Source organism: Oncorhynchus keta, chromosome 29 (assembly GCF_023373465.1).
Source record: "Oncorhynchus keta strain PuntledgeMale-10-30-2019 chromosome 29, Oket_V2, whole genome shotgun sequence".
In the NCBI taxonomy this organism is placed as follows: domain Eukaryota; kingdom Metazoa; phylum Chordata; class Actinopteri; order Salmoniformes; family Salmonidae; genus Oncorhynchus; species Oncorhynchus keta.
This window is the reverse complement of record NC_068449.1, coordinates 24,430,454-24,448,726: the sequence shown is the minus strand read 5'-3', so window position 1 is coordinate 24,448,726 and position 18,273 is coordinate 24,430,454. Positions and strand designations below refer to the sequence as shown.

General features: G+C 40.2%; 2 protein-coding genes across 4 annotated transcripts; both read right to left on the bottom strand.

Annotated features, from left to right (window-relative positions):
* Positions 1-1,287: 1,287 nt before the first annotated feature.
* On the bottom strand, positions 1,288-8,682 carry LOC118362555 (receptor expression-enhancing protein 1-like). 2 transcript variants are annotated; one of them, XM_035742977.2, is made up of 8 exons: positions 8,584-8,682; positions 6,807-6,879; positions 6,543-6,619; positions 6,200-6,320; positions 5,567-5,680; positions 5,276-5,447; positions 3,180-3,412; positions 1,288-2,605 (listed from the first exon to the last, which is right to left on the bottom strand). In XM_035742977.2, exons 1-8 carry the CDS (start codon positions 8,613-8,615, stop codon positions 2,531-2,533), a joined length of 897 nt encoding a protein of 298 aa, XP_035598870.1. In that variant the 5' UTR covers positions 8,616-8,682; the 3' UTR covers positions 1,288-2,530. The 2 variants fall into 2 exon arrangements, with proteins under 2 accessions (XP_035598870.1, XP_035598871.1); XM_035742978.2 differs by lacking the exon at positions 3,180-3,412.
* An 842-nt stretch (positions 8,683-9,524) lies between these two features.
* On the bottom strand, positions 9,525-17,928 carry chmp3 (charged multivesicular body protein 3). Of its 2 annotated transcripts, none has more exons than XM_052486282.1 (6): positions 17,830-17,928; positions 12,450-12,510; positions 12,080-12,259; positions 11,712-11,833; positions 11,302-11,413; positions 9,525-11,163 (listed from the first exon to the last, which is right to left on the bottom strand). In XM_052486282.1, exons 2-6 carry the CDS (start codon positions 12,475-12,477, stop codon positions 11,030-11,032), a joined length of 576 nt encoding a protein of 191 aa, XP_052342242.1. In that variant the 5' UTR covers positions 12,478-12,510; positions 17,830-17,928; the 3' UTR covers positions 9,525-11,029. The 2 variants fall into 2 exon arrangements, with proteins under 2 accessions (XP_052342242.1, XP_035598868.1); XM_035742975.2 differs by lacking the exon at positions 17,830-17,928 and adding an exon at positions 13,161-13,345.
* Between the last annotated feature and the right edge of the window lie 345 nt (positions 17,929-18,273).

Below are 18,273 nucleotides of genomic sequence, written 5' to 3'. Positions count from 1 at the left end.
CATGGTGTCACATTGTCTCATATTTATTGGCTGTTATCAATTCACCAACAGAAACACTGATGAGTCAGAGAAAGCACATGTCATTTTAGATCATCCCGGTCTGTCATCTTTTTTCAGAAATTCACAATAAGGTTTGAGCATCATGTGAGATTCTGGTCTGCCAGAAGGTACTTTTTACTCTGAAGCCATCAGTCAGACATGTTTCTCATGCAATTTTTTTGACTCAAGGTTGTGGAAACATGTATTTTGTCCATGACAATAACTCTCCTGACCTTGCCACAAAGTGCTTCAAAAGAATATTGAAAAAAATATTCAGCACTTCAGAATCATTGTAAAATCGGTAAGGCAATCACTGAAGCAAATAAAAACTAAACTAATTCACCCAATGCTCTGTAGTAAATCATTTTCATATGATGACTTTTGTTTATTGATCTGTGTGCTGCTAGATAGCAACAAAAACATGATTAATTTTATTTTGATCCATTTTATTTGAAGGGGCAATCACAATCAAACAACTACTAAAGTTGCAACAAAGATTTTTAAAAATTGTGCCACATGAAAACTGCCCATTAGAAGGAACCTCTTTCTGATAATTCCATGTGCAAACAAGTGTATACCAAAATCTTTTTTTTACCAGAAAGTGATTGAATTTGATGTAAACTGAACACACACCTGAGAAGCCTTAATTTATGTATTGAACAGTGAACTAAAATGAATTCTGCCCAAACCCCAAGTATAATTCACAGATTCAGTGATGCATTGTGTAATAGCCAAGAGGGTTCAATCTAAGTGAATTCACATACCTACAGTGCAGAAACGTTCATTTAAAGACTATGTCACTCACCTTTGTTACTACTATTGGCAAAAACACTCCCGATATTCATGTAATTTACAAAAGGTTAGGAACCTGCCCAACTATAGTGTAATTGCTATGCCCTCATAGATATAGGCAACAGGCATGTCGTAGAGAATAATTAGTCTTCTGTTCATAATGGCTGGGAAAAGACAGGTCGACAGTTGTGGCTACATTGAGAAATGAGTTTTGAGTAAGAAGTGTGAGTTGATAATTTCTCAGTGAAAGCAGAGTATTGCACAGTGTTTTTAGACTGAGAAGGACCAGAGTATATAGCTCTCGCCACTGGCTATCTTTTGTTATACAATAGCTATACACTTCAAATCATGTTTTGTGTGCTAAACCAGAAAATACTCAAATGTATAGTGATGTCTATAAGGCATGAATAACACAAACTTTTACAAAACAATTGAATGACAGACTTGAATGCCAGATAAGTTATGATGAGATTGAAAAGTCGATTGTCAACATTTCTACCTCATAGAGCAATTTCTTTATTTGAATACTAACTAATCCCATATAATAATAATTTTGGTAATGATAAATAACATGGTGATCAGTGAACTAAAAAGGAAAAAAAACATTTTTACATTTCTGAAGTTCTTTTATGTTGCCATTTCATGGTACTGGAACAGTTGCTGTAACTCTGAACATAGTGGATAATGACAATAGTCAATGACAGTCATAGTTATGTTTTTCATGATGTTTTAGTGCTCTTTGCAAGAAATACAAGTACTGATATTACTGTTTCTGTAGTACCAGGTACTCAATGTTTTATTTGAATGATTTAAGGCTTTATAATCAAATGTAAAGAGCTCTATTCAAACCGTATCGTGGAAGTTCAGCGTGATTGAAATTTAAAGACAATGTTCCCACGTTAGTGAAGACTTTATTCACGATAAACGCTGCGTATGTCGGCTCAATCAGATATTACCTTCACATTTCTATCGCACAATCTGTAATGCTTCAGCGATACAGACTGAATAGAGCCCTTACTTGCATTTGATTAATAATAATCAGCATTTTTAAGTCCTACCACTGCTATTTTATCTCATAAATAAATACCACATTTGAGGAGTTATACTAACCTGACAGGACAATTCATTTCAATATTCTGTGTCCTGTTAAATTGTCAGTACAGATTGTGTTTGCCAGGTTAAAGCTCTCCCTAAAAACCCAAGAGAGGGAGTGGACAACCATATCCTTCATTACGGAGTATTTCACCCTGCTACGCTCCTGATGACTGATGCTACCTCAAACAGTGACCAAGTAGCCACAAAAAGATGTAAGTAACAATACATTCTGTTTCATGACACTAATGACCAGAGACACATACATGCATTTGTCTCTAAACATAGTATATAAAAAAAACTATTAATGATAAATACACACACTTTACATACATACAAAAACATATTCAATGACCGACAAGTCAATCCAAATGTCTGTAAGGTATGGAGCCCACTCTTGAGTGCTACCTTGATGGCACCCACCATCTGTCTCCTTTACAGTACAGTATGTGCCAGATGTCATATATATTAAGATAGAGGGTCACAAGTCACTTTGGTTTCCTTATTCTAAAACAAGGCTGCTTTATGCATTTAGCTTTTAGCCACATTTCCTTATTTACCCTCTTCTCCTTGCAGCTAAAGTGGTCTTGGGAGCGTTTACACAAAATCACATGGCTTCTCTGTTTGAAGGCAGCTGGGCAGTCCTGGATCTTGTGAGAGGTCTTATGTCCCTAGGAGGAGGCTAGAAAGACAGATGGAAAAAAAGAGAGATGGGGCACTGATTAACCATAACGGTTCTGAAAGCAATAAATGCCACATTATTCCTGATTTGTGGTCTGACAACGTTTGTCTTGTCTGTCTGATATGCATGCTCTGTGTATCTATACTGTCAGTTTGGGCATAAGATTAACACTCAGCACATTATGGAAATATGAGTTGACACATGGTAAAGAAAGCAATCCTGGAATGTTCTTTTCAGAGGCCTGTTCCAGCTTGTTTTCTATGGAAATTGGGAAATCAATACATGCAATCAAATCAATACTTCCATTACATTCAGCAGCAAAGTCATATCAGCAGTGAAACAATACTGCAAAACAACATCAATTCATACACTTATCAGTCCACTAAAAATATAAATGCATATTAGAAACTAATTTGTATCATAACGGTACAACTAATTTCAGCCAGAAAATGATCTTCCGTCCTCATTTTTGCAATGGTACCGTGCCACGAGGACCCAGTGTGTTAGTCACCACAGTCCAGTTCAGGGGAAGTTAGAATCACATGCCAGTAGGCCAGCCAGTTTAAAGGAGTACCTCAGGCGCCTTCCTCTTAATCAGCCTGAGCTGTGGGGTGCTTGTTGACGTTTCCCCCCCCATGTCCTCAGTCTGCTCTGGTGCAAGGGATGGAGGTGGAGAGGGCTGGGGGGTCAGGGAGGGTGAGGGAGGGAGTGTGGGTTTGGGGGGCGTAATAGCGTGGGACAGCAGCTCCTTGGTGTCACACTGGTCGAATCTCAACACCTCATACTCAGTCATGTCCAAATCCTGCCCTGCACCGTGAGAAGCAACGGTGGTGAAAAATTAACAGACACACATCCGAATGTACACTGAAAGCAGCAGTGAAATGTTGTACTATAATTATTGAAGTGCCGTAGCTTCACTACAGAGAGGTTGTTATGAGTTCTAAGGGGCAGAGTAGGGTGGTTGTTGTTCTCTACACAGAGCACCGGAGCAGACATCAAAAGGACCATGTGTGCAGGCAGGGGAATAAGGACTAGAATAACGCTGAAAGATATGGGATTCCCTCTCACACAGGGCAAACAAGCATAACAATGCTATACGGACGAGGACTCCTCTTCACGGCCCTTCATTTAGTCTCTGCAGAATCATGTTGAGTACACTGGATTTCCATCTCATCATTCAATATGCCATGGAAATGGAAAGCAAAAGGCCAAAATAGCCTTTCATAAACCAGCTCTTTCAATATGAAGGATGCTGGTTGACCTATCAGCTAATATCATGTTGTTTTCATGAAAACACAGATAATCACATTGTAAATATTCCACAATAAGTGTGTGGTAAGTTAACAAAACACGTTTTTCAAACATAATTTGAAAATGTGTTAATGATCCACACAGTACAGCCACTGACAGGAATAGTTACAGTCCTCCACAACAACATTTTTTAACAGAGCCATGGTGCAAAAGCATTCTTTTTCACCTTGTGGTTATTATTAACCTCTTGGAAGGTTAATAGACTAATCAATCCAAACAAAGTGAATCCCAAAGAAACTTTGGGACTGTCCAACACATACTGTATAATGAGACATGGACCACTGAACTAGTATGGCCACCGGAGAGCAGGCTCTGGTCATTCAATAATAAAAGCTAAATGTGAAGCATTCTCAGGTGAGTCTAGAACATTGATATTCAAAGTCGGGGGAATTGCAGTGGGGTTGCAAAAATCCTTTTTTTCATGGAACAATATCATTTTGTTGTTGTTGAGAAAAATCAGTTGAAAAATACAATTTCAGTGAGTAAATGTATTTATTTGTTCTCTTCATTTTGATCGGAGAGAAAATGTAATGAATTGAAGGTTATTTGTTGATGTGAAAAGGTAAATGGACTGATTTTAATGTTGTGTGGTCAGATTTGGGATTGGGGTCCCAAATGGTAAAGGTTTGAATAGCACTGGTCCAGAGCCTGCCTGGCAGCCATGTGGACACTTACCTGCAGTCAGATACCACAAACAGGATATGTGGGATTAGGGGGACTAAGGAAAGTCAGGGCACAGAACTATTATCTCCAGGCTTAAACAGGAAAGAGGCCATATGATCATGTTTGTTTAAGCAGAGGAAACAGACCTGTTTTCAGGAGTGTAAACATTTCTAATGCCTTTCATTTGAAGCAATGAGCGATACTAAGCAGTAAGGTATTTAAGTTACTAACTATGGAGTTAAACTGTACTCATTGTTTTCACCAGTGCTGTGGTAAAACCATTATTTGCCAAATATACCATAATATGGAAACAATGAGTACAGTTTAACTCCCTAGTTAGTAACTTAAATATCTTACTGCATCATATTGCTCACTGCTTCAAATTAAAGGCAAATTAGATACGATTGGCAATGTGTATACCTCTAGCATGTGTACTAATAAATATTTACTCTATTAGTCCGTACTAGTAGACATGCTAGAGGTGTACACAAATTGCCTATTGTACAGTAATATACAATTTTCAGTGTTACCATATTGCTACTTAGCTACTACATGGTAGTTACCTAAGAGGTGATCAAATTGTATTATGGAAAAAATTATGTGCATTAGGATAATCATATCCCGAATCTGGCTGTGTCATTCATTCTGTCTGTATCCTGGTTAGTGATGTAAGTGTATGTGGCAGTATAGTCTCACCCTTGGTGTAGCCACTCTCTGACTTGCTGCGCATCATGGTCCTGGCCCTCTGCTGTCCAGCTGCAGACTGACTCGGGACAGATCCAGAGTCCACCTCAGTTGGGTCGGACTGGTAGGCGGACAAGTCATGCATGCTAAAACTTCGTAGTCTATCTGACAGTACTCCTTGGCTCTGGGGTGGGAGACAAAATACACGAACACTATGAATTATACATGTATGTACACAGAAAAACATCACTTCACCCCACCATTCCCCCAGGACACATCAGAAATGGAAATAGTCAGCATTACCTTTGTCGCTGCCAGGACTGCAGCTGTGGCTGCTACATTCAAACCTTTCCTCCCAAAAGTCACCAGAGTATCGTAGCTTTTGTCCTTTGCTTGGCAGAGATAGTCATCAATATCCTGGACAGAGAGAAAAACACACATATTAATTGTGTTTTTATTGGCAGGCCATGTGAAAAACACACTCATAGATTTGATGTACTGTATGCAAACAATACATGTTGTGACTATTTGTAATGAACATGGTCGCTATCTGTCTTGAGATTGCTCTTTAGCAACACACGTTTCTTCACACATAAAGAGTGGACATGTTGATTGTCTTTTAGAATCAGTGCTATTGTTCATTTTCATCTGACACTGGGTCCCAGTGTTGGTCCCCTCTCAACTCTGATGTGTTTCCTGACCCCAAAATAAAGTCAAAAGGAAAGGAACAGAAGGAAAAACCATGCTGTTTCCTTATGCCCCTCCACCCAAAACATGACCAGCTTGGACAATCCAACCTCTCCTTCGGATAATAGATCACAGCAAATCCTGTCATTAAAATGATTAGCAGGGCATTTAAAACATATATAGTATAGAAGACACCTTATAAAACATTTAAAGAGGACAAAGAAAAAAGTACTAATGCACTGGTCTCACCTTCTCTTTTGAAGATAGTGTCGGGTGAACAAACTTCCTGTATAGAACACTGGACCCCTTTGTGTAAGGAGACAGTAACCATACCACAAAGGCAATCTTCAGCTCATAATAGAAAGGAACCCTACAGTGCAGGGAAGAATAATACAGTGATCAGAGCATTCAAAAAATCTACTCCCCATTACAATACCATCATCAGTCGTGACTATCCTATGTAGGCCAATGTTATGTGACTCAGTACTATTGCAGAACAATATTTTGGACTTCATAACAAATTATATGAAAATAAGTGAAATAATACTATACATAAACAAAACAGGTATTTTATAATACAGCATTAACTTACCAACAGATAAATATATCCGTGATGGTTTCCATGGTGGTGAATAGTGCAAATATGATCCAGTACATCATCCATTTCACCTTTAAAAGCAAAATAACTGTCACAGTTAGTCTGATACATAATAGTTCATGAATATTAAACTCAATTCTTATTAATCCTGATTAATGTCATTCAGTCCACGATTTGGCTGGGTCTGTGAAACTGGCCCATAATAAACCCAGACTATGGTTTCATTGTCGCTTTTTTCATAATGTTGCTAATACTCACATATTCCTTCACATCCTTTGACTTGACAGCTTTGTATGAGGAGTATGCAGGATATAGTGTGCCAAATACAAGCCTGGAAAACACAAAACATGTCATTAGCTTATGCAATAAGTGCTTGTCCAGCACATCCACACACATTTATGGGGCTAAAAGCAAATAAAACTCACTGGTAACAACTGTCCAAAAAACAAACAACTCTCTATTTGTATAACTTTGATGGATATAAGCTATACTATCTTGGCCTGGTCGCAATTGTAAATGAGAACTTATTCTCAACTTGCCTACCTGGTTAAATAAAGGTGAAATAAAATAAAACAATATGTCCTCCAACTTCGCAGTAATGGGTATTGGGTTTCTGACGAATTTACTGTGTTAAAACTGTTTTAGATTTGATTGAATGCATAATGTTTATATAAACAAATAATACATCAACAGGGAGTGGCTCATATTCCAAGAAATTAGGAGAATCTGAGAACAGTCCCATGCGCACTTCCTTTGCGCCAAAGTCCCATTGCAATCAAAGAGGCCCCGCTAGACAAGTCAGAGTTTTACGTGCGCAACTATTTTCCAATTCCGCTCATATTGTTGAATGTCTAATTGACATGAAGACACTAATATTTTCAACAACAATTAAAACTAATGAGTGAGCAGAAAAAGGTGCACATTTAAAATTCTAATTTACTAAACAAGCCCACATGAGGACTACACCTGTGTATGACTATAACAGACAGGGGGACCCCTTAGCTTGAAGCAACAGTATGGCAACAGTTGTGAGTGTGACCTGCTCAAATTACTGACCTACATAGGCCTGTATAACCATACAGTTGTTAAGCACAAGGTCACTCAAAACAAAATGCAGTGTTTCTGTTTAAGACCTCAGAACAACAAATAAAATGTGTTGGATAGTCTATATAGAGCTTTGAACGCCAAGTCAGAAGACACTTGGAGCCTCACGTCTGAAACAGCAATGTAATATGATATTGTAACCTAAATTTAATTGACGTGCTATTTTGAGATTTGGCTAACTCCAAGTCTATATGTTGTGAACACGTTTAACCATTTCGCCATATTACAACACAATAGAAATGACCAGTGGAGTCTATAATTCTGCTTTCATACATTAACGTGCTTAAATATTCGGATGACTCAGAACATTTGCGGCAATAAAGTCTTAGAAATATATACAACACTTTTATTGTAACCTGAGAGGGGTGACCCATCCCTTTGTTTTCCAAATAAAGGACATCAAGTAACATAAAATTGCTCTGCTTACCACTGCTCTGTGCTTTATAAAATCATTTTATTATATAGTTATATTTGAATTTACTGTATGAAATCCCCTATCGATTACAGCATTATTGTTGCTTGATCATTTTCAACATGCATAGCTCTGCATGAGCAGACATAGAAATATACATATTTAATTTGGGCAATCACGTAATTCTTTGTCTGGAATTCAATGAAAACGCATGTAAATACATATTAGTCTAAATAAAATATTCCCTTTAAATGTGATATGACTATTAAATCAAAAGGCAAAAAAATGCCTTATTGAAATAAGGAATAAGTCATAAACAGAGCACAATATTCTGTCTCGCCTCAAACCCCAGAGTCACCGTCTCTACTCAGAAATAAGACGTAGCCTACATAGGCTATAAAGCGGCCACTGCTGTCATGCATCTTGTGTCACGGAAAAACGCATATTTACAGCAAACGGCATTATCTCGAGGTGGGATTTTTTATGAAAGAAGAATGTGATTTAAAAAAAAATACTTACACCACAAGTCTAGAGATTATCCAAGAAACCATTGCGCTGAGAAGGGGACGGAACGTGCTGTCAACAGGGAGGAGTTTCCTTCTTGAGCTTTGGCAGTTGCCATTTGACAGCAGCGTCAACGAGGACCAACCACGGCGTCAAACGTTGCGCTGCACGCAGACATGAACGTGATACAGAATTTTTTTTGTCTATTTAAATAGTCACTGGCCTAACTAACTATCTGATGTGGATGTTCATTTTTTAATTGAACACTAACTAGGAAGATTGTCAGGTTGTAGTGACAACACCAACACCTTCTGTGAAATAGAGGGCCTGGATCTGGAAGAAAATAAAAAAGGTGAGCAGACCAGGCAGGGTAAATGCTATTCAGAATCATTGAGAAGTCACTAGCCTAAACTCACCATTTAACATTTAAACTTCAATCAGGTTAACTTCAGAGTTGAAACATCCCAAGGATCCCTGATAGCATGGAGGAAGCAGTCTGGATTAAACATCTCAATAGTATACTATGATTGCAATACACCTGTAAAATGCTCAATTTCAGAAACAATAGTAATTCAATATAATCCACTGCCATTAGTTGAGGCTTGTAAATCATTTCGGGAAGTTTTTCCTAAAACATGAGAAAGTGCTTTTTTGGACTGGTAACCTACATCAACAGAGGACAGAGATAGGGTTTGGTTACATTTGGTTATAAAGCTAATCCCTTTGAAGCCAAGGGAAAAGCAACCCAGATGAAAGATGCACTGTTTCGCTCTAAGACTCTCTCTCCTGAATGTGTTTTCACAGATGTTGCTCTTTCCCATAAAATAAAACAACAAAAGTAAAGTGACCTACCAACCGAACGAAACACACATTTGTTCACGTTTTCCCTTTCATCCTACTCATCCAGTTTCCTGAACTTTCAGGTAACATTCAAGTATTGAGAGGCCAGGCAACAGTAAAATCATTCATGTTTATTTCCATAATTTCCTGGCCACATAAAAAACAAAAGTATGCACAGAAAAAAAACAACCCATAACACACAGGATCTGAAATGAGACTAACCAATCAGATTTTTTACTGAATAAGCAGAACAAATTTAAGGACTTTGAGGCCAACAATAGTTAAAGAAGCATGATTCTGACATCCAAAATCGGTTAGAATTTGCATTCCTTTTTTTACCCCTCCAAACAACATTATATAAAGAAAATAGATATATGCACTGTACAGATAACTTTGCTTTTTAGATCCTGTGTTTCAAATGCTGAAAGTAAATTAAACACATTGATTGTACAAAACATTAAGAACACCTGCTTTTCCGTGACAGACTGACAAGGTGAATGCTATGATCCCTTATTAATGTCACTTGTTAAATCTACTTCAATCAGTTCCGATTAAGGGAGGAGACAAGATAAATAAGGATTTTTAAGCCTTAAGACAATTGAGACATGGATTGTGTATGTACGCCATTAAGAGGGTGAATGGGAAAGACAAAATATTGAAGTGCCTTTGAACAGGGTATGGTAGTAGGTGCCAAGCACACCAGTTTGTGTCAAGAACTGCAATGCTGCTAGGTTTTTCATGCTCAACCGTTTCCCGTGTGAATCAAGAATAGTCCCGCAACCAAAGGACATCCAGCTAACTTGACACTACTGTGGGAAGCATGGAATGTTTTCAACACCTTGTGGAGTCCATGCCACGACAAATTGAGGCTGTTCTGAGGGAAAAAGGGGGGTGTAACTCCTTATTAGGAAGGTGTTGCTAATGTTTGGTATACTCAGTGTATATTGTTTTACATTTTAGATTTCAGAACTAGATCAGAGTAGTGATGGATTAAAGTTTCATGAACACTAAAATTTGATGAGTCACTCATTTAATGTCGCAATGTAGAGCAAGACATTTCCATTACGGATTAGATATGTCAGTGAGCGGCTCAGAGTAAGTCTCCGCCCACTGGGCACAGACGTCAGCTCGACGTCTATTCTATGTTGGTTCATCGTAATTTCATTGATTAGATGTAGAAACAACGTTGATTCAACCGGTTTTCGCCCAGTGGGTGGTTAATCCACCCTATTGCAGGATGAAGCCTCAGCTTCCCCAAAATAATCAGACCACACTCATCACTTTAGATAGGCATGAGCATTCTTTCAGCGATCTTGGGATTAATATAGATTTTCGCAACATTGGGTAGGTATACAGTCACCACACTTTGGGTGATTTCTGGGTTTACCCAGATTATCTGTAAGGTCATAAAAGCCAACTTTCATAAGAACAGATCTGATATGTTAGTTAGCCCTAAGCATTCAAAAGTTCTCAGCCCAAAGCGAATCATAAACAATAATGTGAAAGAAAGAGACAATATGTTTGAGAAGAGACTAGATTAACCCTAGACCAAACTTGTTTTTGTTCATACTTGAGCAGGCAAAAATACTTTAATGGGACTAAAAGCAGTCAAAGCTCAATCTTAGCTCCTTAAGGCTGCCAGTCTGGACTGCATCTCCTCAATGTCCTCCTCCGACTCATCCTCTGAGGCTGCGGCAGGAGGCTCCATTTCAGGTAGGGCGTCTGTGACTTTGCTAGGCGCTTTGCCAAGGGCGCCTAATATGGAACAAACCACCAGGGGTCAGCATGTACAACATTACATTTTTTACCATCAGCCCCCACCAGACAGGTGAACATTTACAGTCCCAAACAACGTTTTGAGACCAGTTTCATTGCCAGAAGGACAATCTTTACCTGCTGTGATCTCAAAGAGGATCCTATCAACTTCTGCCTCTGCTGCCTCCTCCATCTCATCATCCTCCATGCTTTCAAAGGTATCCTCCAGCATCTCCTCTATGATACCAGCCTGTGGGACATACACAGCACCAAAAGGTTATATCAATAATCAAACAATATTTACTAATTTATTCTTCAATATAAATTTGAACATCGTGCATAATATTGTTGGTTATATGAATTGTATGCTTGTAGCTTCGGATCGTAGCAGTGGTTCAAAACTGGACGGCTTCCCTGAGTCTCTCTAAAGAGGGTTTCACACCGGTACGTGACGAGGCAGCAATAGAGCAATGCACATGAGCAATGATGGATTTATGTACCCAACAGTAACACAGAGGCCACAGTGTGTCAGCGGATATGTCACTGACCTTCATCATCTCCTTGGACAACTCCCTCATGGTGCCCTGGATCTCTGGGATCTTCACTAAGCTCTGCATGGCTTTCATGACCTCTGTGCTCTTCTGAAGGGCGCCAGCTACACGCAATACAGCTGGACAAATAACAGCAGTCACATACCAGACACCACCCCTTTGTAATGTAACACGCAGCATATTACATGTGCAGTACATATTCATATTAGGGCCATGACTTGACCACTTGGCCTGACCAGGAAAAACTCTGCACCCCTACTAGCTTCCGGTGTTACAAAGCATTTCTATTCATTTGTCATCAAATTAACTTATCCTGGGCATTTTGTAACTGGTGATGCTACATCAGTAGTTTCCTTCACACTCACAAAGCTGGTTCTTCATGCTGAGGAGTACAGAGTTCATTTGGGCTTTGGAGGCATAAAGTTTGCTGACTGCACGCTTCGACTGGACCATCTCTTTTGCAAGAACCACACATACGTCCCTGTGTCCCTTTTTAGCAGCATCTTTGATGGATCTCTTTACCTTCTCCTCCTCCCTCTGAATGTCTGAGATAGAAGAGGAACAATGAGAGACCACTAATATAATGTAATATAACAAACTAATGTAGAACATGACAGAAGTTTGACAGCAGCTTTTTTTATTATAGTGTATTGTTTTTGCTCTCTGACATTCTTAAACCAATATTGGACTAGGCTTCACATAGCCTTAAAGTAGCCTTAAAGTACTTCTTCTCACCTCGAATTTGTCTGTCAATCACTCTCATCTCTTTCCTGATTTTGAGTGACCATTCATTTACCTTAAATGACAGAAACAAGTGAATTAAGCTTCAACAAATCACTAGTCAAATATTACACTCAGATGTGTCATTCACTGTCAAGCTTAAGGAAATGACGTGTAAACAATTTTTTCTTCTTTCGTGTGAATTTGAAGTACAACCATGTACAGTGAATGACGTTAGATTGATGGTCGTTTGTTTACATCCAAAGATGGTGCTGGCTGCTAGAGTGTAAATGAGCAACAGGCCAGCAGCCATAGCATTTGGGGGAATAAAGTTTGTAAATATAGGCTACAAATGATTCCAATGCAAGTAGCTAGCAAACAAGCACGACTTATATTGAAGGCCATAAACTAGCTAGCAAGTTAGCTACTGTGTAGCTAACAATCAAACTGAAATGGTAATGTTAGCAACAATTGGCTTACGTTAGCTAACTCGCAAACTACCGTCGTAAACGTTAGCTAGCTACATTACAATATGAGGTTATTCGATTCATGTTTAAATAAGACGGAGATCGTGATGAAAGGTATTGGATAAACGTCGCCCTTGTTACAGTACCATAAATAAACAGAGCACGCTAGCCTAGCTGTTAGGTTCTGTACCTAGCTTAGAATGAGTTGTTTAGCTAGCTGTCAAGCTCGTGTCGCCCCTCACCAGAAGCCTTCACTTACCAAGTCTTTTGGTGGTTTATCTTGTGTTTTCCCGAACAGTCCCATTTTCATTACAACGATTACGTCAGCTAGCCTAGCTAAACTGGTAATACAGAACACAACATACACCTTCTACCACTTTCGGATCCCAAGCTACGCCACTTCGCCTCCCAGGCCACGTTCCAATACGTCAATGCTCCACCCTACTGAAGTGATGGGGAAAAGTACCCAACTGTCATACTTGAGTAAAAAAAGTAAAGATACCTTAATATAAAATGACTCAAGTAAAAGTCCATCAGTAAAATCTACTTGACTAAAAGTCTAAAAGTATTGGGTTTAAAATATACTTAAGTATCAGATGTAAAAATATAAATAATTTCAAATTCCTTATATTAAGCAAACCAGCTGCCATTTGGCAAAGCATTTGGCATATAGTGAGTCCGCCAGATCAGAGGCATGACCAGGGATATTCGGTTGAAGTGCGAGAATTTGAGTATTTTCCTGTCTTGATAAGCATTCAAAATGTATCAAGTACTTTTGGGTGTCAAGGAAAATGTATGTAGTAAAAAGTAATATTTTCTTAAGGAATGTAGTGAAATAAAAGTAGTTAAAAATATATAGTAAAGATATATATTTTTAAAAACTACTTAAATTGTACTTTGAAGTATTTTTACACCACTGCCCTACGATGTCAATCAGATGCATCAAACTATTTACGTACTTGGCGGAAGTCATTCATTTTCAATAGAGCAGTCCGGAACGCTACGTTGGGGTGCCGCGCTCGGCTACGGTGCGTTATGTGTACCATATGCGTTCAATATGTTCTACCTGTACATTGTTTCACTGTGGCGAGGTACAAACAAAAGTACACACACAGACTCCAACTAGTTCGTTTTTAGCAAGATGAAAAGCGAAGCACATACATACGCCAAGTACGGGGAAATGCGGTCAAAACGTATATGCGTCCTGTGGGCATGAAACTTGTTGCGCTAGTTTATTAAATATTTCTAAATGATGAATAAAAGGATAAGGTCGTACGTCTACTTAAATCAATAGACCCTGGACAAAGCATATAACTAAATCAGAGATAGGCGAGGTAGATGTACGCTAACTGTCACACGCTGATCTTTACTTGTTACTTTTATTACTTATCCGTATTTTTTAAAACTGCATTGTTGGTTAGAGGCTCGTAAGTCAGCATTTCACTGTAAAGTCTACTACACCTGTTGTATTCAGCGCATGTGACTAATATGATTTGTTTTGTTTCACATGTCTTGTACTTGTCTCCACCCCCCGCCAGGTGTCTCCTATTTTCCCAATTATCCCTGTGTATTTATACTGCGTTTTCTGTCTTGTCAAATTGTCCTAGCTTGGTTTCCGTGTGAAACATGTTCTTGTTTTCGAGTCTTCCCGGTTCCGACCTTTCGGCCTGCGGTTCTGTCCCTTTTAGACTCTGCCTTGTACTACGAGCCTCTACCTGCCCTATTACCTGCTCCTTTGTTATAATAAATATTCTGAGAACAGAATCATCCGCCTCCTGTGTCTGCGTCATATCCTGAGTCGTGATTCTGTCAAATCTAATTTTATTTGTCACATGAGCAGAATACAACAGGTGTAGATTTGAGTGAAATGCGTACTTACAAGCCCTTAACCAACAACGCAGTTTTAAGAAAAAGAAGTGTTAAGCAAAAAATATAAAATTAAAGTAACAAATAATTAAACAGCAACAGTCAAGTAACAATAACGAGGATATATAAAGGGGATACCGGTACAGAGTCAATGTGCAGGGGCACCGGTTAGAGGTAATTGAGGTAATATGTACATGTAGGTAGAGTTAAAGTGACCATATATAGATAATGAACACAGAGTAGCAGCAGCGTGAAAGAGGGGTATGGGTAGCCCTTTAATTAGTTGTTCAGGAGTCTTATGGCCAAATATTTTCAGTCTCCTGAGTGGTAATAGGCTTTGTCATGTCCTCTTCATGACTGTCTTGGTGTGCTTGGACCATGTTAGTTTGTTGGTGATGTGGACGCCAAGGAACTTGAAGCTCTCAACCTGCTCCACTACAGCCCAGTCGATGAGAATGGGGGCAGTCTGGGATTCCTCCGATGGCATTGAGGAGTACACCACATCAGTCACTGGCTTCATCAATAACTGCGCTGATGACGTCGTCCCCACAGTGACGGTACGCACATACCCCAACCAGAAGCCATAGATTACAGGTGTCCAAGAGGCTTCTAAACAGCTTCTACCCCCAAGCCATAAGACTCCTGCACATCTAATCAAATGGTTGCCCAGACTGTTGCACTGACCTCAACCCCATCAAACACCTTTGGGATGAATTGGAACACCAAATGCAAGTCAGGCCTAATCGCCCAACATCAGTGCCCGACATCACTAATGGTCTTGTGGCTGAATGGAAGCAAGTCCCTGCAGCAATGTTCCAACATCTAGTGGAAAGCCTTCCCAGAAGAGTGGAGGCTGTTATTACAGCAAAGGGGGGACCAACTCCATATTAATGCCCATGATTTTGGAATGACAAGTTCGACAAGCAGGTGTCCACATACTTTTGGTAGAAGCCGCAGGTACACATTCAGCACCATGGACAGTGACATGATGAGCGCAAACTAAAACTAAGGACTGGGGCGTCATTAATCCGATTCTGTTGCAAACAGATCTTTGGAAATACTGTTCTCTCTTTGGTACCAGTTTCATACCTTGTGTACCTAAAGGCTGCACCTGTTCAATTTAGGCCAGAACACATTTTGCTCAACGCATATTCTGTAGTCCACGACAGTGTTCTTGAGCTTTGATTGATTTGTTTACAGCCTCCATAATACTTTTGGCTTTGGTATGTATGAACATTGAGGCATGCTAGGCTAGGCTTATGTAACCAATGTGAAATGGCTAGCTAGTTAGCGGTGGTGTGCGCTAATAGCGTTTCAATTGGTGACGTCACTAGCTCTGAGACCTTGAAGTAGTTGTTCCCCTTGCTCTGCAAGGGCCGTGGCTTTTGTGGCGCAATGGGTAACGATGCTTTGAGGGTGGCGGTTGTTGATGTGTGCAGAGGGTCCCTGGTTCGAGCCCAGGTAGGGGTGAGGAGAGGGACGGAAGCTATACTGTTACACCTACATATTTGTATCATGAATGATGACATGACACTAGGGGCTCTATTCAATCCATAATCGTGGAAGTTCTGCGTTACAGCGTGATTGAAATTTAAAGGCAATGTTACGCGTTAGCAGAGAATGCATGAAAGAGAGAGACCCACCTCTACTATTTTACTGGTTTGTGACACACTGACACCACCCCCAGTTAGAGGGGAATAAGGCAACCCAAGAGTTGACACACACAGACGCCTCACAAGTTCTCAACTGGCAGCTTCATTAAATAGTACCCGCAAAACACCAGTCTCAACATCAACAGTGAAGAGGCGACTCCGGGCCTCTGGCCTTCTAGTCAGAGTTGCAAAGAAAAAGCCATATCTCATACTGGCCAATAAAAAGAAAAGATTAAGATGGGCAAAAGAAGACAGACACTGGGCAGAGGAACTCTGCCTAGAAGGCCAGCATCCCGGAGTCGCTTCTTCACTGTTGATGTTGAGACTGGTGTTTGCGGGTACTATTTAATGAAGCTGCCAGTTGAGGACTTGTGAGGCGTCTGTTTCTCAAACTAGACACTCTAATGTACTTGTCCTCTTGCTCAGTTGTGCCCCGGGGACTCCGACTCATGATGATGCTGATGCTCCAGATACTCAACTAGTATAAAGAAGGCCAGTTGTATTGCTACTTTAATCAGAACAACAGTTTTCAGCTGTGCTAACATAATTGCAAAAGGGTTTTCTAATGGTCAATTAGCCTTCTAAAATTATAAACTTGGATTAGCTAACACAACGTTCCATTGGAACACAGGAGTGAGGGTTGCTGATAATGGGCCTCTGTACGCCGATGTAGATTTTCCATAAAAAATCTGCCGTTTCCAGCTACAATAGTAATTTACAACATTAACAATGTCTACACTGTATTTCTGATCAATTTGATGTTATTTTCATGGACAAAGATATTTGCTTTTTTATCGAAAACAAGGACATTTCTAAGGGACACCAAACTTTTGAACGGTAGTGTACATGGGGGTGAAAAGTGAGAAAGGTTGTGGTTTTTGGGCATGCACACTGTCCCACAAGTCCAGAGATATGAATGAGTCCAGTTGTTGACAGGCAGACAAAACAATATTGCTCTCTGCCACTGCCTGAGGGAGACTGCAAGTATATTGTGACCTGTATAATCAAGACAAATGGTAGATGTCTGGCCCCCTAGTAAACCTTCCTAGAAACATATCAGGTCACACAGGTCAGAGAGAGTTTGAGAGGCAGGTTTATGGTACCGCCTAGACTCTGAGGCTCAGGTCATGGGAGATGGGGAGTGGAGTGTGCAGCTCATGGTTGTGAGGTGCTGATGTAACAGTATAACTTTAGTCCGTCCCCTCGCCCCGACCCGGGCACAAACCAGGGACCCTCTGCACACAGACAACAGTCACCAACGAAGCATCGTTACCCATCGCTCCACAAAAGCCGTGGCCCTTGCAGAGCAAGGGGAACCACTACTTCAAGGTCTCAGATGAAGTGACGTCACCGATTGAAATGCTATTTAGCGCGCTAACTAGCTAGCCATTTCACATCCGTTACACTCACCCCCCTTTTGACCTCCTCCTTTTCCGCAGCAACCAGTGATCCGGGCCAACAGCATCAATGTAACAGTGTAGACTTTATGTCCGTCCCCTCGCCCCGACCTGGGCGCGAATCAGGGACGCTCTGCACACGTCAACAGTCACCCTCAAAGCATCGTTACCCATCGCTCCACAAAAGCCGCAGCCCTTGCAGAGCAAGGGGAACCACTACTTCAAGGTCTCAGAGCAAGTGACGTCACCGATTGAAACGCTATTTAGCGCGCACCACCGCTAACTAGCTAGCTGTTTCACATCCGTTACACTGATAACAGTCATCGGCAGGGACTTCGTAACGCTGCATTCACGGTGAACTCTGCATATGTGGGTTTAATCGGAAATTATCTTTACATTTATATTGTGCAATCTGTAATCTGGACATGTCCTCCCCACATACTGAAATTGTGTTTTA